Below are 27,466 nucleotides of genomic sequence, written 5' to 3'. Positions count from 1 at the left end.
ACCTTTATTGGGTGACCAAGCAAATCCAAGACTACACCAAGCAAGCAAAGATGGAGGAAGATGAAGGAGCGAACAACTGAAATCTGGGAGCTGCACCTGCCCTAGCTTGGCTGGGGATACTCCCCCAGCCACCAACCCCACCCACTCTTCAGGGAGGGCTATGTCCCTGGCTGGGGACCAGGGCTCCTCTCCAACTGCGCTCCTACCTGGACCAGCTCCTCTCCATCTGGTGGGTTGTTCTGTCCCCACCATGGCCTCAACCTGAGGAGGTGACCGGCTCTTCATCAAGTCATGATCCATGTGGATTCCTGGATCCTCTTGGGTTCCTGAGTGACTCTATAGATTTTGTCCCTTCCACGAGTCCCTAGTTGTATTCTGCTCTATTCCGCATGGGATCCCCTTCCAAATGTGCTCCCCCGGCTTGAGGGATTCTATGTTGAAAAGCCCAATCCCAGGCAGCTTACAGAATTCCAATGTGGACACAGAGCCCTTAATCTCAGATCCCAGAGCCCCAATGACAGCCTATGGGAGCAAAGAGCACCCTGGCCTGAAGGGCAGGAGCCTTGTAGCCTATGTTCCCCCCCACACCCCTCGAATCTCAGTGGTCCTGGGCCCCCCCTCGGCCCCCATAGCTGTCACTTCCTGAGCACCCATCATGGGCCTGTCACCCCCTTAGGAAAGGCTTTATTAGTCCTACTCTGAGGCTCAGAAAGGGAAGATCACTTGCCCAAGGTCACACAGCTAGGAAGCTACAGACCAAGATTTTAAAGGAGATGAGTCAACTCTAAAGTCTTACTCTTACCCTGCCCCTGCTGTTGGCCTGAAGCTGGATGACACATTATATTAATAGCAACAATAAGAATACCAATAGTAAGCCCAACAGTGGGCTCACACGGTCAGGTTCTCATAGGACCCCACCTGCCAGTCTCATTTGATCAGTCTCCTGATACTCCTGACTCCACCCATGGTAGGGGGCTGAGATACTCTGGAGGCGAAGCAGCTGCAGCTTCCGGAAACCGGGGCAAATTCCCAAAGCACAAACAAATGCCCTCAGTCATGAGGTCACTGTTTACAGCACTGGGACCTGGCTCCTGCCAAATGCAACCAGCAGCCTCCAGGCTACAGCAGTCCTGCTTGCTGGCTTGCTCGCTGATTGGCCCATCTGTCCTCAGCTCATGGGCCCCAGGGTGTCTTGGTCATTCTGAATCCTCAGGGAGGAGGTAGGGAACTCTCACTAAGGAAGTCCCCTGCAGGGCAGCATCGGAGAGGTGTGACTAAATTCTCCCAGGAACCCTGGGAGGATGGGAATGTCACCCCCATTTTGCACATGAAAAAACTGAGGCAGCTGCCGGGTCACCCAGGAAATTAAAACCAAAGCCAGAACTTCTTCTCCAGCAACATCTGTTTCTAAGAAAGGAAACATTATACTGGTGTGTCTTGGGCCTCCCACAGGAGTCCCTCCAGGGGGAAATTTAGATCTCGGATTTAGGAACCTGATACTCTGCATAGGCTTCCCAGGCTCTGAGGGCGGGCCCTGGGAATCTGCATTGTGAACAAGCCTTCCAGGTGATTCTGGTCCAGCCAGGGCAGTTGAAATTCTGGCCCAGGGGTCCTCAAACTTTTTAAACAGGGGGCCAGTTCACTGTCCCTCAGACCGTTGGAGGGCCGGACTATAGTTTAAAAAAAAACTATGAACAAATTCCTATGCGCACTGCGGGCCCAGGACGAGTCAGCTGCTAAGCAGGACAGGCAGCGGCACCCGGCGGGCCGGATAAATGTCCTTGGCGGGCCGCATGTGGTCTGCGGGCCGTAGTTTGAGGACGCCTGTAAATCTGACCTTTCCTTCCTCATGCTTGCCCCAGCCACTTGTCCTATTCATTCAAGCCTTAAAATTCTACTGAACAACACCACGACCAACATTTGCTCATCTGCTGAGAATCCAGAGCCAATCTGTGTGCATAGCATTGTCTTTACTTGAGTTATTTCATTTTATCCTCACAAAAATCTCTACAGTTTTATCTCCATTTTCCACATGGGGAAACTGAGGCTCAGAGATGTGAAGAAGCTTTCCCAAGGCCACACAGCGAACAACAGGCAGAGCAGGTCTCTGGCCCCTGACCCTGACCTCCTCATGCCAGGCAATGTTCCCACTAAGATTCTGTGGGTCCTGTCAGCTGTGAGGACCAGCAGAGAGTGAGAGAGCCTGGCAGGGGATGAAGAGCTGGGGGTGGGGGTGGGGGTGGGAGTTGGGGGAAGAGGGGGCACCAAGGCCTGAGGTTTCATTCATGACGACCTCACCAATAACCCACCTGTTCAATGAAGATTCGGTTGATCTAAGCCCTACATTTAATAGAAGGGGAAACGGAAGCCCCAAGACCCAAGAGGTGGGGGCCAGTTAGGGCACTGGCCAAAGAGGTGGCAGAGCAAGTCACAGAGTCCCCCTGGATACCTTCCTAGGCAGCCCCCGGACCCTCCCCACCTGGGTCCATCAGCTTTCCCAGGAGACGCAAGGGAAGTCAGGATCTGAGGACCTTAAAAACACGCCACAACATCCCCAGCACATGGGGCGAAGTGAGGTGGCCAGAGGCATCCAGCCCAGGCCTGTTCCGATGAGCTCAGAGCTCCAGCTGCAGGGGCTGGGAGAGGAGGGAGGGAAGGGGGCAAGGCTAATGCTGATTGGCTAGTTCAAATCCCAACAGAAGGGGCTGCTCCCCTCCCCTCGGCCCAGACTGCAGAGGCCCCCCTCTCACCACTGTGGTGTGTGCTCACTCAGGCTGCTCTCAGCTCCTCCCATAGAGGGCCCTGGCAACCTAGCTAGCCTGCTCCCAGCCCCAGATCCTCTACCCTTCCTCAGCTCTCTTTCTGTCTCTACCTGAAATCAACTACCTGGGTCCAAACTCAGATTCCTCTGAGTTTCCCCAGGCTCTTCCTCACCCACACGCTCCCAATCCAGTGCCTGGCACTTGAATATCTGGGTCACCATTTGTCCCGGGAGCTGCCCTCTCAGGTAGAGGTGCACTTTGGACTCGGAGACGTAACTTTTCTGAGATCAGTTTCCTTACCATCATCCCTCTGTGCACGTAAGACAACGGAGCTGCCAAAGCCTGCATGGGACTGGCAGTCACTGGTCACCTCCCCTTCCCCTCCAGGGACCCTTTCTCCAGCATTCCTCCTTCACCTCCTGATTCATGCCCCCTCTCCCTCAGGCTTCAGCTCAGATGTCACCCCTGCAGGAAGACTCCCCAGCTACCCTTCTCCCAGTTCCTACATCCCCCTGGTCACACTATACTGAGTTCTGAGAGCAGGGAGCTGAATCCTCCCTCCACCAGGTTCTCAGCCCCTGACCAGGGCTCACACAGGCAGGGTGGACCTCTCCTCTGGAGGCCCCAGCTGCCAGCCTCCATCCCATCCTACTGCCCTACCGAGGCAGAGGGAGGAGGTTAGGCAGAGGTATAGGAGACTGAAGAGCAGGAGCTCTGCCACATACGCACTGATGGTCACATGACCATGGACAGGCACTTTCTTTCTCTGAGCCGCACTTTCCTCATCAGGAAAATGAGAATAATAATAACAGCTAACATTTGGGGGTGCTTACAGTGACTTTTTACCCACATTATTTCACTAATCCTCATAGATCCCTATGAGGCAGGGGCTGCCGTTACACCCATCTTACAGATGAGGAAACTGAAACGCAGGTGACTTGCTCGACATCACAAAATTAGGGCATATGAGAGTCAAGATTTAAACCAGCCTGATCCAACTCCAGGCCTTCATTACGCTCCATTAATTAGTGCAATAAAGAAACCTCCATGGAACTGTGCACCAACAACTGGGAGCCCATCACCAGGTGTGTGGCTGCTATTCAAACAGTAGCTGCTGTTAGGAGGATTCATAGTATACCACTGGGATATCCCTGGTCAATGGCCTATCAGTTCACCGGGGATCCCCACTTTACAGATGAGGAAGTTGAGGCCCAGAGAAGTGATGCAACTTGCCCAAGGACACACACGGAGTGAGCTGCAGGCTGACCTGGGTCCTGCTCAGGCGCATAGTCCCACCCCCAACAAGGGCACCTGTGAGGCTTAGGGAAGGCCCTGGGCTTACCTTGACGTCCTGCTCCAGGCCTCGGATGAGCTCGCCGTCCACCTGGCCAGTCTGGGCAGCGCGGAGGCTGCGGCGCTCGGCCTTGCGCAGCCGGTACTGCAGGATGCGGCAGGTCTTACTGGCCTGGTCCAGCTGCTGGCGCAGTTCCTGTAGTTGGTACACGTCCTCCTCCATGTAGACGTCCCGCATCTCCAGCATCTCTGCCCGCAGCTCCTCGATCTCATCCTACAGGGAGAAGGGGCGATCCGGTCACTGGGTCCTGTGCATGAGTGCAGGCCACACCCAACTTGGTCCTAGGCACCTCGGGGGGCCTGGGTATGGTAGACTGAATAATGCCCCCTCCAAAAATGTCCATGTCCTAATTCCTAAAATCTATTCATATGCTACCTTGCATGGCAAAAGGGATCTTGCAAATGTGATAAAGTTAAAAGACTGGGAGATGTTCCTGGGTTATCTGGGTGGCCCAAGGTAATCACAAGGGTCCCTGTAAGAGGGAGGCAAGGGGAGCAAAGTGGGAGAAGGCGAAGTGACCGTGGAAGCAGAGGATGGCGTGATATGCTTTGAAGATGGAGGAATGGCCATTAACAAAGAACACAGGCAGCCTCAGAAGCTGGAAAGAGGAAGGGTCTCTCTCCTCCAGAGCCTTCACAAGGAAGGCAGCCCTGCCAAGGCCATCTCTGAAACAGGGATAGCTGAGCTGAAGCAAAAAGGAACAGCCAAGCAAAGAGACAGCCGGGGAGAGATTACTCCAGGCAGCGGGAACAGTGTGTGCAAAGGCCCAGAGGCTGCAAAGAGTTCAGTGTGCCAAGATACAGCAAGGAGGCCAGAGTAGCTACAGGGCTAAGTTGAAGCTGGAGAAACAGACAGGGGTCAGCCATGCAGGGCCTTGAAGGGCTGAGTAAAGATTTGGGTTTGGGCTTTAAGTGAATGGGTGACCTCACTTCCTCAGGGCAGCTCCTGCCCACCTCTGTCAGCAGCTCCCAGATGTGCCTCACTTCCCCTTTGTCACCATGAGCACATCTGCAATTCTTTATTGAACAGTTTGTCTCCCAGAGACACTGTAAGTGTCTGGAGGGTCACCTGGCTCCTTGATGTATCCTCCACAGCCAGCACAGGGCCCAACATCTTGCAAACTCCCAACAAATGTTTACGGAATGAATGAATACATGTCTAGGTAGGTAAACAGCCGCAAAAAGGCATACCAATGTGAAACGAAGCGTAAGGGGATGAGTGGGAGGGCCTCAGAATAAATAAATGATTATTATGTCTAATAACAAATGTGAAAACTGAGTCACAAATGGAATAATATCTACTCTTAGTGATTGAATAGATTAAATAAGATTGTACACTAAAAAGAGAAACTGAGTCATGGAGGATGACTGATCTGCCAAAGGCATCCCTGAGGAGCCGGAGAAAGGACGGTGCTGATGGGAGGAGGGTGGCCAAGAAGGAAAACACAGCCCTGCAGGCCCTGGAAGAGCTAGGTTCCCTGGAACTAGGTTCACCAGTCCTCTGAGCCTCCTTTTCCCCAAAGAAAATGGGTGGCTCCCTCCGAGGGAATGGCCTAGGGTTGTCCAGTGCCCCTGAGACTGGGAGGGTGGATTTAATTTGGAGGCAGGGTTGAGAAGCATTACCCTCCAGGCCAGTTCTTAGGAAGAAAGCTCACTGAGGTTTTAACATCCATCTCCTTGACTCATGGGACTCTTTCTCAAATGGTTCTAAACTCTGGAGAAGGCAGAGGGGACAGGTATATGCTTCTCCCAACCCTAACAGACGTGGTCCTGTTCCCACTATCAAGTGAAGGGTGAATCCTCACTTGCCACCACAGCCTCTCTCCTCTGGGTGGGTTGAGCTGCACCAGCTCCAGAGGAACAGTCACCTCACCAGGATCCCCTCCCCCACCCCATGCACACACAGCCTCACCACCCCACCATCAAGCCAAGTGGACTAAACTAAAAGTGGAAAGGAGGAAGTGGGACAGTCAATGATCACACCAGTTAAAGAAATGAGGAAGTGAGGGGTCCACATGCCATTTCAGCTGACAGATTAAAGAAGCATAAAAGAAACAGCACTCAGTCGGCAAAATCTGCAGGGCGGTCGGCAAAATCCAAGCTAAACCAGCCTCCAGCTGGGCCTGTGTTCAAATCCTCATGCTGCTATTACTAGCATCTCACTTCTTCTCTGTGCAGTCACACTGACAGGACCTGGTGACGGGGAGGTTGTGAGGGTCTGAATAGACCCAAGGCTGGGAATGTGCCACGGGGAAGTACAGAGGACAGGCAAGCTCATGATGCTGGGCTACATTAACGAATATCTGACATGTAGATCATGGGAGACTGACATCCCTCAACAGAGGACCATATCCAGAGCACTGCCGTCATTCTGGGGGACCATTTATTTTTTTAAGTTTTAAATAACTGATTTTTCTATTTATAAAAGTAAACAGTGATCAGAGACAGTTTTAAAAATACACAAAATACGAATCACTCATAGTTTCTCTCTGGACCAACAGCATTAGCATCACTGGGGCACTTTTCAGAAGTTCTCATGTCCCAACAGAGACCTACTGAATCTGAAACTCCAGGGATGGGGCCCACAAGGGACTCTAATGCAGCGAGTTTTCTTTCAGTCTTTTTTCCTAAAAGGGCAAGAGTCATGTGTCTCAGCACCACAAGTCCCTAGCCCAGGGCCTGACACAGAGCAGGGTCTCAGTAAGAATCTACTGAGTAAGTGAATGAATGAATGATCTTTTTCACATGAGCAGCTGTCTCTCCAGGGCCTGCCCTTCACCACAGTCAATTTCTGAAAATGCAGGATGTTGCATTCATGCCAGCTCTATCTCTCCATGGTGGCCAAGGGGGGCCCAAGCCCCTCGGGGGCTTTTCCCAGCTGCAGGCAGAATGCAGTCAGCCCGTCCTGGCACGGCCCATGTGAGAGGGCAAGTCCACAAAGACTGGCTTGTGGCTGCATAGGCGGGTCTGCTGTGGTGTGGGCAGCGGAAGCTGGTGAATGCAGGATTTAGGCAGAGGCTGAGCTTTTGGGGCCTGAGGTAGGGGCAGGGACATGGGGCTGCTGGGACATGGGGCTGCTGGGACATGGGGAGGGGACTCAGGAGATCAGGATCCTGCTTTATTCCAGAGGTTCTAAGACCTCACTGAGCCTCCGAATCTCCTGGGGCTCTTAGGTCCTGCAGTCCTGACCCGTCCCTGGAAAGCTCTCCAGTGACTGGCTGATCCAGTTGAGGGATTGGGCTGGGGGAACCCACGCTTTCCAGCTCCTTCTAAGACAGGTTAGTGGCCTTGCTGAGCCTCTCCCGGCTCCTAGATCCCCCAATTCTGTGGAAGAGGGGAAGGAGGGGCCAAACTCTGCAGGACTTAACAGGCCTAGTAGCTACCCAACAAGGTTGTTGGAGTCCCCCAGCATGGATGGGGAAACTCCAAACCTCTTCCTCCCCCACAGATAGGAAAAGGCCATGCTGTCCAGCAGTGTTGACCTCTGAGCCTGGAGGCCCCCGATCATCCCCCATCAGAAACGCCAGCCTACAGAAGCTGGGGAACGTTGCCCAGACCAAGCACAGCCTGCCAGCCCTCCACTCCCATCCCATCTGGCCACTCCTTTCAGTTGACCTCTCCTTTAACCAGGACTGAGAATAGGGAGTGGAGGGGGAGGATGAGGGATAGGAATGAGGCACCCACACTGATGCCAGGGGAGTCAGCCCTTCTCTTTATAGAAAATGCTTATTTTGCTCTGATTACAGATGTGATACCTATTTATTGGACAAAGTTTGAGAAAAAGCAGATGGCTTTCTATATCTTCCAATAGTTCCCACTGGCTTCTGCATTAAGTCCATGTCCTTTCCCCTGGAACCCACACTGCCCCTGGTCTCCCCCCACTCCTGGTTTGCCCCTGACCTTGCATCTTCTGCCCCCCATCCTACCCTGTCCAGATATGCCACAATTAAACAGCTACCAGCTATTATGCTGAGTGAAAGAAATCAGAAAAAGACAGGTATCCTGTGATGTCACTTATATGTGGGCTCTAAATAACAAAATAAATGAACAAATAAAACAGAAACAGACTCAAATGCAGAGAACAGACTGATAGTTGCCAGAGGAGAGTGGGGTAGGGGGCTAGGTGAAAAAGGTGAAGAGATTAAGAAGCACAAATTGGTAGTTACAAAATAGTCACTGGGATGTAAGACACAACATAGGGGATATAGTGAATAATCTATATATATAAAACACTAATATGCAAATAGACCAAATGGTGAAACAACTGAACAACCGGTCGCTATGATGTGCACTGACCACCAGGGGGCGCATGCAGAACATGGTGGGCATCGGCAGCAGGCAGCAGAGTGCGGAACATGGTGGGTGTCAGCTGCAGCAGGATGGTGGAGCAGGTGAGCGGGGGTGCCATACCAAGGCGGGGTGCCGGTCACTGTCATCTGGGCGAGCCTCTAGTGGTTATTGAAAATTCTTTGCTCCTGCACACCGTGGTCCTGCCTGACACTTGCACCTGCTGCCAGCGCCGGCCCCGCTTGGACCCGCTGCCGGCCTGGAGCTGCCGCTCACACCCACTGCCAGCGCCGGCCCGGCTTGCACCCACAGCTGGCACCAGACCTGCCGCTCACACCCGCTGCCTGCGCCCAGCGCCAGTCCCAATCACTCGGCGCCATCAGCGGATGCCAGTGGCGTCTGCCGGCCCTGATCACCCCTAAGGGCTTCTCCACCTCGCCCTGCTCCTGAGGGGTGATCGGGGCAGCAGCTGCTGCTTGCACCCGCTGACAGCGCCGGCCCCACTTGCACCCACTGCTGGCGCTGGCCCCAATCGCTCCGTGCCATCAGTGGGTGCGAGCGGGGCTGGCACCGTCAGCACGTGGAAGTGGCGGTGGCGGGAGTGGGGCTGCCGGCAGACAGGGGACCAGGGACCATGATGCGAGGGGCAGGGCAGGGGTGCGGAGGATGGGCTGAGACCAGCCCCTGTGCCCACCACAGCCTTGAGGCCCACAGTTCCTTTCAAGGTGCATGAATTCGTGCACTGGGCCCCTAGTACTGTAATAACCACGTAGGAGCCAGGCGGATACTTGAAATATCGGAAGGATCACTTCGTAGGTTATATAATTGTCTAGCCACTATGTTGTACACCTGAAACGAATATAAAATAATATTAAATGTCAACTGCAATTGAAAAATAAAAACAGCTACTACCTATCGGGAAGCTCACTATGAGGCCCCAGCCCAGCACAGGATCTTACCAACTCTGTGAAGTAGGTACTGAAATGTTCCTATTTTACAGATGAGGAAACTGAGGCTCAGAAGTTGCCCAGAGCTGCTCAAGAAAGGGAGTGGCGGAGCTGGAATCCAAACAGGCCCTGTGACCTTGGGCTGGTACATCTAAACTGTGTTCTTCACCCTCTGCTAGAATGGCCTTTGCCAGACTAACTCCTAAAAATGTCATCCTTCCAGAACATTCCCTCCCCTAATCTGATTCAACTCCTACACTCTGAACTCTATTTGTCTCTTGTACTAATAGTTTTAAGTTGCATTTGCCTGTTTTCAAGTCAAGATTTGGGGGAAGGGCAGGTGCCAGGTCTGACTTGGGTCTGGTCCCCAGCATTACTCAGCATGTAGTATAGCACACGCACACATCACTGTCTCCGAGTGGATGAATGAATGAAAGTATGAGAATGGCTTCTGCCCTGCCCAGTCTCTCTGCACAGCCCAGGGTGGTAGGCCCTCCTGATCCCAGCCCCAAGCCAGCTGCAGAGCCTGGGCAGCTCCAGGGCTGGGCTCAGACCCCCGTGACACCCTAGGAGGGGGTGGGGCAGGGTCTGTCTACCCAGGGAACCTCCTGCTCACCCACCCACACCCTGTCCACAAAGTGCATCTCTGTCCATCCTCCCAAATCCTCCCCCTGACCCCGGTGATCTATGAAGTCAGCCTGCAGGAAGCAGCCTCTCAGAGGCAGACCTGCTCCCTGCAATGGATTGGTTCCCAGGTATCCTGGGGGAATTAGCCAGGAAGAGTCTCTTGATACATGCTGGGCTGCAGGGCCAAACATGAGCTCACACTACTGCTAATAATAGCGAGAGCTTGCACAGGGCTTCACAGTTTATAGAGACATTCCATCTGAATCATTTCATGGGTCCTCACAGAAACCCCATGGACAGGAATCACCATCCCTGTTCTAGAGACGAAGAATGGGGAGAAACACAGGGAAAGTGGGCCATGCCCAAGGTCACTCAGAGGGACCTCCAAGCAGGACTCAGACCGTGAACTGCAGGCTCTTTTGTTTTCACCAGAATTCAGGAAGTCCATGAACTTGGATGGGAAGGGGGGAAAAAAAAATCACATCTTTATTTTCACTAACCTCTAACTAAAAATTACCATATCCTATTCTGGACAAGCCACAGTTATATTAGCAGTACCTGTGACTTTGCCACCAAAAGAAACCACAGATATTTTCATATCACAAAGTAGTTGCTGCAGAGATGTCAAAATACTGTTTACACCCATCAGTGCGCTAAAATCACAGGAGTAAGGTGACTTGTCACCAGATCTTATGAGTTAATAAACACACATATTACTATAGCATAATTTAAAAATATACTTTGATAACTGTATTTGGTTTCCTTTATACTTTAAGTATTTTAAAGCATTTTTCTGAGAATTCTTCTCAGCAGAGAGCTTAAGGCATGAAATAAGATGCGGCCTCTGTTCTCTCCAGAGCCACCTCGCTGTGGGGTCTGGGTCCCTACCCCAACCCTGGCTCTCCCCCATCAGGCATAAAGCTGGAGAAGCAGAGCTCCGCTTTCCAGCCATGTTTTCAATGTGCCAGGAAAGAATGCTTTCTGTGGGAAACTTGGATCCATGTAAGATGATTAATCTTAGTACAACGAGAGCAGAAGGGAGAAGTTTAGATTTGGGGCCCACTGGAACGCTTGCAAGTGACCCCAGATGCACGGGCCTGATGGAATTTGGTCTGCAAGAGTGGATGGTGAGTCTCCTGACCTGTGTGGGACTGGAGATGAAAGTGACTAAACAGGGGGTCCCTCTACAGAAAGACAGCAAGTGCCAGTGGGTGGTTTGAACCCCAGCAACAACTCCCAGCTGACCCTGAGGGGTCAGGAGTTCCTGAAGGCAGAAGGAAGTCATCTCTTACCAGCCACCAAGGAGGGACTATTCCAGAGCAGAAGTCCCCCGGCTACCTCCTATCCTAGAATCAGCCCCATAGAGCTAAGGGTGGGCCATGGTGGGTGCCTGTTCACCTAGCTCTCCCAGGGAACTCTGATAAGGGCCCTGCAGATCACATTCTAGAAGCCCTGGTATTCAAGGCTCCGGGAACAGACATTTCAGCCTACGCAGCTCCCAGGGGACACTGCCCTGCCTAGGCCTCCGTCCATTCTCTACCAGTCTCCCACCTCTTCACCCCTCCACCTCAAATGCCACCTCCAACAAGGAACCTCCCAGCTTCCCCAGGGCACAGCTCTTCGGTATGAACAATTAGTGAATATCTATGGTAGGCCAGATTCATCACCGAATCAATGGACTTAATCTTCATGACGGCCAGTTTGCACCCCACTAATTTGTTCTCCACACAGTGGAAGGATTTTTTTTAAAACCACATTACTCTCCTGTTGAAAACCCTCCAATAATCACCCAAATATGGAAACAGCCCAAATGTCCCTCGCCTGATGAATGGATAAACTGTGGTACATCTACATAATGGAATACTACTTGGTAATAAAAAGGAATGAACTGCTGATATTGCAACAACATGGATGAAGCTCAAATTCATTATGCGAAGTGATCAGGCTCAGGAGGCTGCTTACTGTATGATTCCACTTATATGACATTCCAGAACAGGCAAGACCATAGGGACAGAACACAGACCAGTGCTTGTCGGAGGCTGGGGGAAGAGGGAGGGAAGCGATTACAAAGGGATACAGGGGAATTTTAGGGGGCAAAGGAACTGTTCTATACCTTGATTGTGGTGGTAGTTACAGAACTGTATGCATTTGTCAAAACTCATTATGCAATATGTAACTTACCTAAACTAAAAGCCTCTGCCCACTTCCCCATCTTTATCTCCCCCCACTCCTCTTGTTGGTTACATTCCAGCCACCTGGGGCTTCTCCAGAAGACACCTGGCCTGTCCCACCTCTGAGCCTTTGCTCCTGCCATTCCCTCTGCCCGATTCCCTGCCCTGCACCTCTGTACTACCTGCTCCCCCTCCACGCCACCCCTTCAGAGAAACCTTCCAGACCTCTCCAGGCCTACTGCGTCCATCTCAAAACTGTGTTTCTTTCATGATCTGTATCACAGGCTTATTTGTGATACTAATTATTTTACTTATTGTTCTGTTTGCTTATAGGGTGTGAGTCTCAGGAGGGCAGAGACTAGCACAGTGCCTGGCACACACAGGAACAGCTCAAGAAATAGCTTCTGAATGAATAATGGGACCTAGGAGAAGAAGATTACCATCTCGGTCCACTTCCCTCCAGAACACCACTTCTGGTCAGCGCTACTGTGTCTAATTAAATTCTCTGATTCTGCAAAGTTAATGTCCACGGAGGCTTCAGACCCCAGGGGTGGGCCTCAAATCCCAGCCCACCAACTCCCAGGCTGCATCCCTGCCAGATTCCAAACCTTACCCAATGTATCCTCCCTAGGTTCTAGGGGCCTGACTGGCTGATGGGCAAACAGATCCAGATAGAATGACAGAGCAGAACTGAGGGATCCAGAACCTTTGCTCTGTGGGACAGCAACCACTCCATGGAGGAACAGGAGCCTCTGCCTGGCCCGCCTTCTCCCACACTGCCCTGGCCACCACAGTCCCTCCCTCGGGCCAAAGCCCAGACTGCCTGCCCATCTGCCACCCTGGCTCTGGCATGGGTCACTTAGCCCAGCCCAGAAGGGCTGACCTACAGGGTGGGCCAGCAGGGGCCACAGGGGCAGCATGCCAGCCCCCCGAGAGGCAGGGCATCCATCTGCTGTCCCTTCTGCCCATCCCCCAGGGCCTGTCAAGGCTCCAGATGAGATCATCACACTTGGACCCCAAGGAGAGCAGAAGGCTCTGCAAGCTCCACTTCCTCCCAGCTCAAAAGCAAAGACTCTGGACAAAGCAGCTGGGCCAGGGGGACCCAAAAACTCCATCCTTTCACAGACAGAGACACCAAGGCCTAGAGAGGGACTGGGATAATCCCATAGTCTCCCAGAGGGTCCAGAGTTGAGCAGGAAGGGACTCTGGGCTCCTGTCTCCCAGCCCAGAGCTCAATCCAGCTTAGCTTCCTTGGGTAGAAGCTGGGCTCTAGTTATGGGGGAGTCAGAGTCAAAGGTCCTGAAGGGGGGCCAGGAAGCCAGCCAGGCACTGCTGTGCCACACAATGCCCCTACTCCAGCTGGCACAGAGGCTGCCTGGCCCCAGTGTCCCAGAGGGTCACAAGGGAAGATAAGGGTCCTAGACTTGCATCTCCAACAGCAGTAAGTAACCAGCAAGTTGCTCCCTGAGTGCTCCCCCTCTGCCAGCCACATGAAAGGCAGCACACGTTATCTCATATCCCAGCCTGCTGCAACAGACTGATGAAGACCCGAGGTCAGAAAGGTCAACTATGTTGCCCAAGGTCACACAATAAGTCCAGTTTGAGTCCGGATAAACTAGACTACATAGTCTCTATGACAGAACAATAGAGACAATAATTATAGTTGATATTTTTGCAAGGGCTTACCATGTGCCAGACAACGGGCTAAGCTCTAAATGGAGGGCCATTATCTTGTGCTCAACGACAGTCCTTTTGAGGGGGTGCTATTATTTTATGCCCATTTTACAGATTAACAAATGGAGGCTCAGGAAGATAAAGTCGCCACAGCCAATCAGGAGAGAGCCCCCAGATCAGGCACAGCTCTGTGATTGACACTGCAGACACTCCCTCTGGTGAGGAGGTGTTTAAGCAAGTGTGCGTGGGTGTGTGGGTGGGTTTTAGTACGTTTATGCGTGTGCTGGGGGAGAGGAGAGGCCCAGAGACTGGTGCCCACCAAGGTCACGCCTGGTTTGTCAATGCCCATGCCAGGCTTTACCAGAAAGAGCAGGGAGACATCTGCAGTCCCTGCTGCCTGGGGTTGGGGGGAATGCTCACCGCTGAGATGCCTGCCCATGTTCCTCCTGTCCTTTCTGTGCGGACAGGAAGGAAGGCAGCATTTGGATCTGGATGTTTTTAAAACATCCCCTAAACGGCCTATGGGCTGCAGCCAAATCTCTGAGCAGGGAGAGAGCAGGGCTCAGAGGTCTTTGGGGAGGGAAAGACACGGAGGGTCAAGGGAGCGGTCCTAGGCTGCACAGCTGAGAAGCCTGCACACTCTAGCACGTCACACCCCTGAGCCTTTGCTCCTGCCATTCCCTCTGCTGGGCACGCTGGAAAGGGCACCGAGACACCAGTCCTTCTGCCTCTGGCCTCTTGCAGGCTGCGTGAGCTTTGGCAATCCCCTTGATCTCGCTGGGCCTCAGCTGATACCTATGTAAAAGGAAGGGACTAAGTCCCACTCTGGTAAGGTCTCTGCCCTAGTGCAGAACAGGGGGGAGGGACTGACATGAAACCTGTAATTACCCAATTAATAACCCAATTACAGTTGAGATAAATGCCCCAAAGGAGCCCACAGGAAGCTCCTAAGTGTCTAACAGAGGAGCCTGGCCTGGAGCTGAATGCACAAGGTGGAGGAGGAAACCAAAGGGAGGGTGAGGGGACCTAGCAAGTGCCAGGAACCGCACAGGAACAGAGACCTGGGTGCATGGAGCACTGGGAGCTTGGGTGGAGCAGGGTGAGGCTGAGGGAGGCAGGACCACACAGGCTGCTCAGGCACTTGGGCAGGGCCAAGGAGGAGCAGAGGGGAGAGGCTTGATGCAGTTGGCCCAGGAGATCCCAAGCGGATCTGGGCAACACCAGGGGAAAAATGGTCCAGCCTATGGGACCCCAAACTGGTTTTCCACTGGAGCCGAGCTTTTCTCTGTGGCCCAGGCAATGGAAGATTATTCACCTCCGTCTTAGCACAAGGGCCTCCCCTCACAAGGCGACCCTCCATTAGCAAAGGAGTATTCAGGGTTACAAGTCTTCCATTGCGGCCCTGGCCTCGACTCTTCCAAGAAGACTGGGATGGGAGGGAAAGGAGGGACATGAGGGAGACATGTATTAGGGGAGGTACATAATGCAATTCAGCTCCGCACATACCTCCCAGACCCCTGCTCCATCCCCAGACCCACAACCCAGAGCCAGACACACATTGCCATCAAGGATCCAGGGGCCACAGGCAATCAGAACCAAGCCTGCTAATGAGCGATGAGGGCAGAGAGCTGTCGAATCCTTATTATAAGCTGCTCCAGCAAATCCTTGTATACATGTGTTTTCTCATTGAATCTCCACAGCAACACTGTAGGGTAATTGCTATCAGCATCTCCACTTTACAGAGGAGACTGAGGCTCATAAAGGGGAAGCTCATAGAGGAAAAGACTGAGCCAGGATTCAAGCCCAGGTCAGCCTGGCTCTAAACCACAGTGCTCTTAACCACCTTGGACACTAGGGAAGGGCTGGCCTGCTGCTTCCACCTCCTCTGACTCACTGCCACTTCTCAGAAAGGCCAGCACTATCTGCTAAGAATGCAGACCTGTGGGTCTCCGGTGAAGGCCAGGGTCAGCCTGGTCCAGAACACCCCAGATTCTCTGGCTCTTCCCCCATCCCAGCTCCAAGTTCCTCTGGCACCAGAGGGCAGAGAATGTGACCACAGATGAGGTCATTCCTTTGGGGCACCAGGGAATGACTTTAGTAATAACCTTGGCTGCTGGTCCAGCCCCTGCCTGGAATCCTGGGGAACTACCCCTGCCCCAGAGGGCTCCCTCCCCTCCTCAGTGCCCAGGGAGGTGCTGGAAGTACCATATACCTGAACACTAATTCTCCTGAGTGCCTTGCAAAAAAAAGGATTAAATTCCCATTTTACACACAGGAAGACGGAAGCTTAATAAAGGGACTTACGCATGAGATCATGCACAGGGAGTAGGTGACAAAGCAAGATTTGGCTCCAGACCCGACCCAAGGGTGGAATTTGTCCATGAGATCAAACAGACTTTCTTCCCTCCCACCCTGAGCCTCTGAGCCTTGTGCTCAGTACTATAGATGCATGGAAAGGGGGCAGCCCCTAGCCTTGCTATGGGTCAATATGGCCCCCTTTCAGCAAGGTGTTCATAGTACCTCAGCTCAGCTCGGCATCCAGTGTCCTTCCCAACAGGCCCAACTCCGCTTTTCAAGCCTCTCCCTCACCACCGCCCCTCACCCACCCTTCCCTCAGCTTTTCTGCTTTAAGCCTGCAGCCTGCCTACAGCTCACCTGTAGACTATGATCACTGCCTTTCATTCAATCCTGCAACAAATATTTGGTAAACACATGAGTCCCTATGATGTGTCAGGCTCTGTTACAGCAGCTGGACACAGAAACAGCCACTCAAGGCTAACTCTTCTACTGTAATGCCTCCTCTTCCAAGAAGTCTTCCAGGCCGCTCCTCTGAGTGCTACATCTCCTCTATCCTGGCCTCCTTCAGTGGTTCCCAGGCAGAATCAGGCATGTTTTAGGGATGGAGGAACTTGGCTCTCCATAGCCCCCAGCAAAGAGAGAGGGGAAGAAGGAGGGAGACAAGGGCGAGCAGGAAATCCTGAGATTAGAAGGGAGTTGACCCTAGGCAATGTTTCTCCTGTGGGCAGGCCTGAAGATTGCTGCATTTCACTCAGCCCACTGGCCCAGGCCCAAGTGCTGGGCAGCAGGACCTGAGGGCATTTAGTGTAGCTTCTCCTGACTTGGTGACCTGTCAGCCCGCATCCACCTACCACCCAGCCCCAGCCTGGTTCCTAGGGCCTCCAGACCCAGGAGGTGACAAAATCAAGCCTCCACCATACTCCTCACTGTTCCCAGAAGCCCTGCAGAAGGAAGCCTTGTAGAGGAGCTGAAAACAGTGGTTTGTACACATTAGCCCCAGGGAGACATGGACCAGGATTTCCTGTGTTTCCGTATGGGTGAAATGTCACAGCCAATGTGTGTGTGTATGTGTGTGTGTGTGCCTGGGCACCTGGGTTGTGGGTCTCTGGCTCCCATTAGCAAATGCTACAAGCCTGACATCTGAGTGCTCTGTACTCATGTCCCTTGTGTGTACGTGGCCACGTGTCTGTGTGTGTCTCTGGGGTATTGTGCAAGGGCGGCGGCTGCTCTCTTTGTGGAAGAGGCAGTGGAGGTCACTGGGCTGTGGGCTCGTGTCTCGGCTGGCCTGGAATGGCAGATCTGTGGATTTCTGTGGATGCTAGCACCTGTGTGTAATGAGTCTGCGTGGGTTTGTGTGTGTGTGCCTGCATACATATGTGTACTTCTGATTTGTCTGAGGGTGTCCCCAGGCTGTTCATTCATCTCTGGGACACAGCCAAGCATGTCTGGGGGGTGTAAGTTTTGTGTGAGGGTATGTTTCTGAGCCAGGTTTTCCTAAATGGTGCGTCTCCGTTGTATATGTTTGGTAATGTATGGGTGTGATGAGACAGGAGGTTGTGTATCTGCCTGGGTTTGTGTAGTTCTCTGAGCATATCTCCTCTCTAACATGTCTGGAGCTATGCTTCTGGAAGCATGCAACGTAAGCATGTCACTGGATGTGTATGTGAAATGTGTAAATCTCTGGGCACAAGCTGTGAATACTGTGTGTTTGTGTATGCAAGAGAGAGTGTGTCCAGGGACACAGGCCCCGCCCCTCTGTGAGGAATGCTGGGAGCCCTGGGAGACGTGGTCCCCCAGGCCTCAGCAGCAACCGCCTCACATTTTCCATCTCCTTTTCCATCTTGCTGGGGCTACACACACACCCTCCCCCACCATGACTGACAAACTGCAGAAGATTCTTAAAGACCTAGGTCTCAGAGCAGCTTCTTCTAGGTCACTTCTCAGCTGCCACAGGGAGGGCCGGGACTCAGGGCAGGGACCAGCCAGTAGTTTTACTGACCATGATTACCACCCCTCTCCCCCATCCAGTGACAGACTGGAGCCCTCCCCCTCTAGCTCCCAGGAGCTTCACAACTTGCTGGCCTGGTACTCAGGAGGCACTCAGAAAACATGTGAGTGAGTGAGTGAGTGAATGAATGAATGAATGAATGAATGAATGCCTGGAGAAGCAGATAAGGGGAAGGTGAGGACTGGAGCAGGCACTGACGTTTTCTGTGCACTAGATCTACATCACCGCACTGAAAAGGGTCCCCAGGACCTTGGGGCAGGCATGCTTAGGTCTATTTTACAGAAGAAACAGTCTCAGAAAGGCTAAATATCTCACCCAGTGTCACACAGTTTGTAACTGACAAAGCCAAGCAAGAACCCGGCTCTGTGAAACTCAGGCCGCCTCCTGCATGGGAGAGAATGGAAGAGCGACGGGGGAAGGGCAACAACATAGGGTCATCCAGTGAGGTTCCCAAGGATATCTATCAGCTGTGCAACCTTGACCACATTACATAGCCTCTTGGTTTCCTCATTTGTCCAATGGGTCTAATATCAGAACCCTCCACACAGGATTGCTATGAGGAGCAAAGGGCTTACTTAACCCAGAGCTTGGCACATTAGAGGGGATCAACGGTTTACAGCATTTGTGAGACAAGAGTCTAACCAGTCTTAGCTTAGAGCCTGGCATACAACAGGATTCTTCTCACCAACCCGTGTGCCAGATTAGACACACTGTTAGCAACCAAAAGCTCACTGTTCCAGTCATCCTGCAGAAAGAATAGGACCCAGAGTTGGGCAAATCAGGTTTGGAATCCTGGCTGTGTGACCTGGAGCCTCCATTTACCCAACTGTACAATGGGAACAGAGGGTGGATTAGATGCTTCCTCTGGGCCCTTCTGGGTTGACACCTAGATTGGCTGCACTTCAAACATTCAAATCTCCTCCAAGAAGGTAGGAAGGCTTGGCTTCATGGAGCCCACACATGGAGCGTGATCATACCTTTTTGTCCTCCCTAGAGCGCTCCCTATTTATTAGCATCCTACAGCTAAGGGGACCCAACCTCCAGGCTTCTTCCAGCTCCCCCAAGAATGAAAACACAGATATCCTGTCTACTCATTGGTTAACAATTTCCAAAGAGATGCAGGATTTCACTGCTTACAAAATGTTTTGTTTTTATTTCTGTCTATTCACACCTCCCTTATTCCTGACAACAATCCTATGTAGTTGCCAAGGCAAGTTCCATAACCTTCATCATATAGATGAAAACAAAGAGTAGCTCAGACAGGCCAAGTGACTTACCATGGCCACACAGTAAAAGGCAGAGTTAGGTCTCAAAGCCAAGTCTTTGGGCTCCAACTCTCAGATTCTTCCACCCACACCCAGTGGGTTCCTAGCATGTCCTCACTACATGGTGGGTGACAGGGAGTGGTGATGGGGACCCGGAAGATCTCAGACCACCAGGGCTTTGAATCTCAAACATCAATGTGTCTGCTGTGCAGCAAAAAAAAAAAAAAAAAAAAAAAAACACAAAAAAACAACTTCATCCTAGACCTTTAAAAGTTAATCTTCAGACTTCCTTGGCTGAAAGGGACCCTGAGATCAGGCAGCTCAACTGTAGCCACCACATCAATCTCCTCATGAATCCTCCTCAAGTAATCACAACCACCAACATTTTGTACAGTTTACAAGCTGCTTTCCACACACCCTATGTCTTCATCCAAACATGCGAGTCACCCAGCCTCTCTGAATAACTCAAGTGACAACTTTACTCCCATCTCTGTAGCAGCTCCTTCTATCGTTTCGTTGGGAGAGAGCTGCCCATTTACACTTGCCCCACTTGGGCCCCAGAGGAGGCCTCGCGTGACAGGAGATCTGCCGTCACCCAAGAGGCCCTCCCCAGTTGACAATTCCCAGTGTCCCCCACCAGCTGGAAGATGAGCCTGCACAGGGCCCCACCAGACTCTATGGGACTCAAGCCAGGGAGTACAGGGCCTGCAGAGGACATGCTGGGGATCTGGAGTCCTTCTCCTGGTAACCAGTTCCTGCATCTTAGAAGCAAAGTGGCCCAGAGGGGCAGGAAACATGTCAAGAGTTTATGCGGCCTGGAGAACCAGCTCTGGGACCTGGAGCAAGTCCTTCCCCACTCTGGCCATGGTTTACCATCCATAGAATGAACAAACCAAAACCTGCTGTATTAGTTCCTACACTTATGGCCCACATCCAGTCTCTAGATCTTCACCTCGCCTCTGCGAGGCTGGCAGCTGGGTTAAACAAAGCTCGGGAGAAGTTTGGGCACCAACCCAAGTGTACACACTCTGGCCCTGCTCGCCTCTCTCATCCAAACTCCTTCTTCTATTCAGCCTAGATGCTTGCTGTTCCTTGAAATCAACAAGCGTTTTTCTACTTCTCCTATTCAGTTGGCTTCATCTCATCCTTCAGCCCTTAGCCTCTCTGAGCATCTCCAGCTCCACCTCCTCCATGTGCTCTTGGCACACTGTATCCTTCTCCACCCTTGTCATGACTGGCATTGTGATTTACTTATGACTATTGCTCGATCCGCGACTAGACCCAAAGCTCCATGAAAACAGATACTTCATCTTTGTCCATGGCTGCATTGCCCCGATCTGCACCAGTATCTGGTACACAGTGGGCACTAAGTAAATAGTTGGTGAATGAATCCATGAGGAGCCAGGAGAAAGAGCCCAGCCTGCTTCGGATGGGGAGAAAGCTCTATTCTGCCCCCACAGAATCCACAAGAGAACATAAAAGGCGTCCATGGAAATGTGTCACATACCACTTGAGAATAGCAGTGATGACAACTACTCTCATCTGAGGCTCACTACATGCCAGATGCTCTAGTGGTGTTTGCACACATTATCTCAGTTAACCCTTATGGTTGGAAGATGTGTTGTGTAAAGTGTCTTTTTACAATGAGGAAACTTGATGTCCACAGACACTGAGTAACCTGACCAAGATCACAGAGCCAGGAAGCTACAGACACCAAATTCAACAGTGGCCTGAAGCCTGCACACAAAGCCTGAAACACTGAATGCATGGGAGAAACTGAGGGTCAGCCCTGGCCTAGGTAATGGGAAGTCCCCAGCCAGGCCCTGGTTCCTATGAGACCTTGGACTCAACCCCCAGCCTTCTGAAACTACATTTCATCATAACTGTCATGGGTGGCTCAGATGGACTTCTGAGATGGACTTCAGAGCTCTGCCAGATGACTTCCTGGGATGGACAGCAGGCCACAGGGGTGGGTGCATGAGGGGACCCTGAAGCAAAGCTCTATGGCCCACCTTCTCTACCCAGGGTGAACAGTGGGGCAGGGTGTGAGTTTAGAGCATCTTAGGCAGCAAGTATAGGAAGCAGCTCAGAGCACCTAGAGGGCAGGGCCAGGCCTCCTCTGGCTTGTCTCCTTCCTTCTACCCACTCTCCTACTTGTCCTCTCCTCACCACTAGCTTCTATAGGAGCTGAATGAACCTGATTGTCAACACTGAATGAATGGGGCCTTTGGGAAGACTTAACCAGGGGTGAATTAACCTGATTCAGACAGGCCCTGTCCTTCTATTCTACAGGCATTTACTGAACACATGCTGGGTAGCAGATCCTGGGGAAATGAGGAGGGGGAGACATAGTTGAGCGAGACCTCAAAAACTCTAATGAGAGAGAAATGCATCTGCCAGAAGAACCACAATGCAAAGCTAAGCGTTGCCAGGCAGGCATAAATCAGCAGAGTGCAGTTAACTCTGTGGCTCTCGGCCAGAGGCACGCTGGGTGTTGTGCCAGGCCATCAACTGACAAGAGCAGGTAACATTTCAGCCTCTTCCCAAATCGTGCCCAGCCAGTGGCAGTAGACTAGAGCCCATGAAGCTTCCAGTCTGCCCAACCAAGGTCAACACACTAGGTCTGGGCTGTCCCCAAAGTGGCCACAGTGCCAAGCCTGGCCTGCACCCAGCAGTTGCTCAGGTCCACGGAAAGGGTGAAGGCATGCCCAGAGGAAATGCCCCTTTCAGATAGGCAGCTTCCCTCTTATTGGGAACATGGGAAGGCCAAGGGCCAGGCTATGAGGGGCCAATGGAACCCTGTGTATACAGGGTCTGTCCAGAGAGGGCAGAAGGCAGTATCCTGGGATCTAGGAAGCTGCCTCTGAACCGGTTCTCCCATGACATCCCCCTCCCAGCCTGTGGGACCGTTAGACAGGGCGGAAGTGGGACTCTAGCCAAAGGGATGTTCCCAGATGTCATGTTTTCAAACAGGACTCGCCCTGAAAGGCAGGCGGGGACGGGCCTGTGCCAGGGAAAGCCCTGAGTAAAGAAAGGTGTTCCAGCCTCTCCTTGGCACGGTCTGGCCACAGGTCTCCCTTGCAGCATGCACAACAGTGCCTGTCCCAGAAAGGAGATCCACTAAAGGCCTGGCCTCTGTCCTGGGAATGGGGGTTGTGAGCAGCTGAAGCCAGAGGTCTGGCCCCTCGCTGACTACGCACCCCTCCATTCCAAGTAATGCATCCAGTCGTCCTCCAAAGCACTTTCTTACCCCCCTCCCCTCCCCAAATCAGAACTCTCTGGCAGTCTCCTCATCCAACTTCCTCCTAGGGGTTCCTAAAATGAAATGGGAGGCGGGTGTAAGGGTGGTCCCGGAGGGTTTAGGCCCCTTTATCCAGCTCGTTCAGTGGGGCAGCTAGTGCCTCAGCCTCATGGGGTTGTGACACCCGGCGCCTCCCCAGGCCTCCCTCGCCCTCATCAGCGCCCCAACCTTGAGATAGTCGTTCTCCGAGCGCAGCTCCTCCAGCTCTCGCACGAAGCCGCCGGGCCCGCAGTCCAGCATCTCCTCGGTGAGGTCGGAGAAGGCAAGTGAGGCACTGAGTGGCAGGCGGCTGCTGCCCACCGACGACGCGGCCACCGACGGCTCATCGGGGGAGGCAGGCGGCCGCGGAGGCTGCTGTGCAGGCGGCGCGGGCTGGGGCGGCTGCCCGTTGCGGGCCCCCACCGGGCCCCCGGCCGCCGACTCGGCGTCGCTGCTCAGAGCCAGCTCCAGGCCCAGCAGGCGCGCCTCCTCCGACGCGCAGTCGGACACCTCCGAGCTGCTGTCGGTGAGGCTGGGCGGCGGTGGAGGCGGTCGCGGCCCGGTACCTGGGCGCGGGCGGCCCTTGGCACGGACTCCGGTACGGACCCCCGCGACCCGCGTCCCTGAGCCCCGCGCCCCGGGCACCACCGTGCGCCCCTTCTTGTCGGGCCGCGCGGAGGACGCGGCGCTGCAGGCGGCTGCGGAGCCCGGGCCTGGGCCGCGGCGGCCCTTGGCCAGAGACCAGCCGGCCACGTCCTTGGGCCGGGCCGGCGACGGCGCGCGGTGGCTCTTCTTCCTCTCTGGGGCGGGTGCGGGCGGGGGGCCGCAGCCCCGGGCCGTGGGCTCTCCCACTGGCGCCTCCATCTCGGCCTCCCTTGGCCTCAGCGAGCGGCGCGCATGGCCCAGGCCCAACCGGCCTCCGCACCCCAGGGGAGGGTCCGGGCGCCGCTCTGGCCGCTTGGGTCGCGATTCCTCTCGGACCCCCTCAGCCCCCGGACTGCGCTCAGGCCCCGACCCTCGCTCAACGGGTTCTCCGCCGCTCTGAGCTCGGAGAGAACGGCCCGCTCGCCTCCAGGCACCCCGGCTCCGGCTGCGGCTCCGCCCGGTGCCCGCCCCTTCGGCCTCGCCGCGCCCCCGGAGCGCGCTCGGGCCCCGGCTGCCTGCGCGCCGATCGTTCCCTCGGGCTCCGAGTCCGCCTGTGGCCCGGGCCCCGGCTCCGCCCGGCGCGGTCCGTCCCCCGCGCAGCCCCGCCAGCTCCCCGCCCCGCCGCCTCGGCTCGGGGGCGCGCGGCTCCACGAACAAAAGGCGGACGCGGCGGGAGCGGCAGGGAGGGACGCTGGCAGCGAGCGAGGGAGGGATCTGCGAGGCAACAGCGACCCCCTCGAGGGTCAGGCGGGCCGGAGCTGCCGCGGCCCCGGCTCTCTCCTCTGTCGCTCCGCCGCCGCCCCTTTCCCTGCGGTCCTGGGGAATGCACCCGGCGGGGACTCCCCTGCACCCAGGGTCCCGGCAGGGGCCCCGCGAGCCGCGAGAGAGGGAACTGCCACGTAGAGGCCGGGCAGACCTCAGGACGCTGGAGCAAGCATCCATATACACACCCGGTACCTCGCCCCTCGCCCCTCGCCCCTCGCCCCTCGCCGCTCTGCCGAGCGTGCGCAAACTCCGCCCCCTTAACCGGGCAAAGCAAGACCAATCATCCCATTGTACAGATTCGTAAACTGAAGCCTCGGAAGGCTTGCTATTAGCCCAAAGTCACTAGCAGAGCCGGGATGGAACTCAAACATAACACCAGATGTGTTGGGTTCTCCTGCCTCCGCTTCCCCGTGAGGGCGTAGGCACCGTGGAGCCCTGGGTGCATGCCCGGCCCTGCACACCTTGACCCGCAGTGATCCCAGGCATACTCTCTCCTCCGCGACCCCGATTTTAGGCTCCGCACCACTAAGAAGGAAGTGACCTATTATGAGATGTCAGAACAGTTATGCTTTGGGAGTAGGTTCTGGCCCCCATGGTGCCTGGCACGGGCTGGAGACGGTTGCCCTGAGCCCCACACCTTCCCTCCCAAGAGCAACTGCGGACGACCCCGGAGCCCTGGCTCTGGGGGAATCCTTTCCTCCCTTCCAGGGCTGCTCCGAGGCTGCTGACTTTTCCACCGTCTGTCACACCTCCCCACCCCCTCTCCCTACCCTGCTCCCCGCTCTACTCCCTGTGGTGGAACCTCCGCTGGGCAGAGCCAGGTTAAGTCTTTTGGCTGCCCTCCCACGCGCGCACTCACCCTTTGGGTGGCACCCCCTTGCTAGCGGAGTGGGGGGCAGGGCTGTGTTTACTCTCCTGCAGCCTCTTGTTCCTCCTCCTGTTACTCCCTCCCCTCCTTTTTCTCCTCCAAGGTGCCCATGGGTCAGGAAGCTGCAGGGGTCTCCCTTTTTTCCATTTCTCTCTTTTCCTCCACCTGCCCATTTTCTCCTTCCTTCTCCTCCTCCTATCCCAATCCTGTTTCTTCACCTCCTCCTGCCCTAGATGCACAGCTGGCACCAGGTCCACTTCTTTGTTTCTGTCCCACCTCCCCACGGCAGTGAATACATTTCTGGGTTTCCCCCTCGCACCTGAGGCATAGCTTCATCCCCATCTAGATGTGTCCAGGCGTGTGAATGTCCCTCCACTAAGCCAGGTAAGGAACAGGGCTACTCAGCAGGTTTTGGGGGAAACACTTCTTCAGGGACATTCCCACCCCCTCCTGGCAAGGCACCAGCTCCCTTGCCCCCACTGACTGTCCACTCACCTGTCCACGGGCACCAGGTAGGACACTGAAGGACACAGTGATAGACTTGTCAGTTGTACATTCCTGGCCTCCTGGAGCACAGAATATATGCAGGGACATGGCCACAAAAGCTTCATCACAGAGTAGCCAGAGAGCCCTTCCCACTTCCTGGGCCTCAGAGTCCCCACCTGTCTAGTCTGCTGTAACAGGTGACAGGATCCTTCCAGCTCTGATGCTCCTGTTTCTTGTAAGGTGGTTCTGGTCTGGCACAGAGGGAGAGATGCTCTGTAGCTCTTGGAAATTGTTTACCTTCTCTGTGCTTCAGTTTCTGCCCCTATGCAGAATGTGGGTTGGAGATGTTGAATGGTGTGGATTCAGGCAGGGGACATGCTACACCAGGCCAGCTCAACCACTCCTAACACACCATGGTCCTGAAAGTAGAGTGGCTTGGATCTGAGCCCGAGTCCTAGCTCTACCTCAAATCCATGGCTGAGCAGGGAGCTGAGGGTCCTTCTTGCCCTGGGGGTCTTTGGGTTTTTTTTTTTTTTAATATATTTTATTGATTTTTTACAGAGAGGAAGAGGAGAGGGATAGAGAGCTAGAAACATCGATGAGAGAGAAACATCGATCAGCTGCCTCCTGCACACCCCCCACTGGGGATGTGCCCGCAACCAAGGTACGTGCCCTTGACCGGAATCGAACCTGGGACCTTTCAGTCCGCAGGCCAACACTCTATCCACTGAGCCAAACCGGTTTCGGCGAGGGTCTTTGGGTTTTAAGGAGCCATGAATCCACATTACCACCCCAGGAGAGCCTGAGGAGCAGCAAGGCCTTGGTGGGGAGGGATTCTGGGGTTGAGTGGGGCCAAGGTAGGTGCTCTGGACTGGACTTAGTTTAGACCAGGGAAACCACAAAAAGTGTGAGACTTGCTGGGAGTCCAGAATTGCCTGCATGCAGGCAGAGAGACTGTCTGCAGCTTCTTGACCCACGAGCATTCACTTATGCTAGGCTCTGTGCTCAACACTTCATTAAAGGATCTAATAAAGGTTAAAACTTGTGGCTAATTGTATTTTCCAAAATAGGCACAGCAGTATATAGCTCATCCCAATTACTCTTTTTACCATGTGGCATTGACACTCTGCTACTTGAGTGATGGGGTCTATGTTCCCTCCCTTTGAACCTGAGCAGACTTTGTGACTGCCTCAACCAACAGAGAATGGCAGAAGTGACTCTATGACTTCCAAGACTAGCCCATAAAAGACAATATGGCTCCACCCAACACAATCCAGGCGCGCGCTCGCTCTAGCGGTCTCTCTCTCTCTCTCGCTCTCTCTCTCTCTCATCCTCCCTACCTCTCCCTGTCCCTGTCCCTGTCCCTCTTCCTCTTCCTCTCCCTCTCCCTCTCTCTCTCCCCCCCTTCTCTCTCCCCTCACTCTTGGAACCCAATCACCATGTTGGGAGGAAGGCCAGGCCTCATGGAGAGGCCACGTGAAGGTTCCAGCCCACAACTCCAGCTCTGGTCCCTGCTAACCACCAGGTATGTGAGAGAGTGAACCTTCAGATAATTCAGCCCCCAGCATTGGAGCTGCCCCAACTAATGCCAAGTGGAACAGAAACGAGCTGTCCCAAACTGCAAAATAAATATAGTTGTTTTAAACCACTAAGTTTTGGGGTAGTTTGTTACACAGCACTGGACACCTGGAATGCTGGTCCAAGGTCATACAGCTTGGAAGTAGCAGGGCTGGGAATGATTTTAACGCAGGGCCATCCAGGTTCAGAGCCTGTTGTCTGCCTTGCGGGCAGTGTCCAGCTCAGGCACCCAGTGTGTGCTGTAAAAGCTCTACTCAAGAAGGCATGGGGCAGTACATTGTTTGTATCATTTAAGCAATAAGAATATATCAGAAGAAAATAATTCTAACAGATAGTTAGAAATGAGGATGCTGACTACGCAGTGGGAAAAGTTTGTTTTCGCTCATCGAAGCTGCTAAATTGACCAACATAATGGAAACTAAATAGAGGCTAAATCCTGGAAGCCTTCTTAG

The 27,466-nt window shown here is 53.8% G+C and overlaps 1 protein-coding gene across 1 annotated transcript in view; it reads right to left on the bottom strand.

Moving 5' to 3' along the window:
• The window catches only part of MTCL2 (microtubule crosslinking factor 2), a 68,460-nt gene extending 44,574 nt beyond the window's left edge, over positions 1–23,886 (bottom strand). Inside the window, exons 1-2 of the mRNA XM_080685871.1 lie at positions 22,862–23,886; positions 4,105–4,329 (exon numbers count right to left, since the gene is read on the bottom strand). Of these exons, the coding sequence (XP_080541997.1) occupies positions 4,105–4,329; positions 22,862–23,536 (900 nt within the window). The 5' untranslated portion in view covers positions 23,537–23,886. The remainder of the gene's footprint in view (positions 1–4,104; positions 4,330–22,861) is intronic.
• Positions 23,887–27,466: the final 3,580 nt, after the last annotated feature.

This window comes from Plecotus auritus (assembly GCF_963455305.1).
Source record: "Plecotus auritus genome assembly, chromosome: 8".
Taxonomy (NCBI): Eukaryota; Metazoa; Chordata; class Mammalia; order Chiroptera; family Vespertilionidae; genus Plecotus; species Plecotus auritus.
This window is presented reverse-complemented; position numbering and strand designations above follow the sequence as displayed.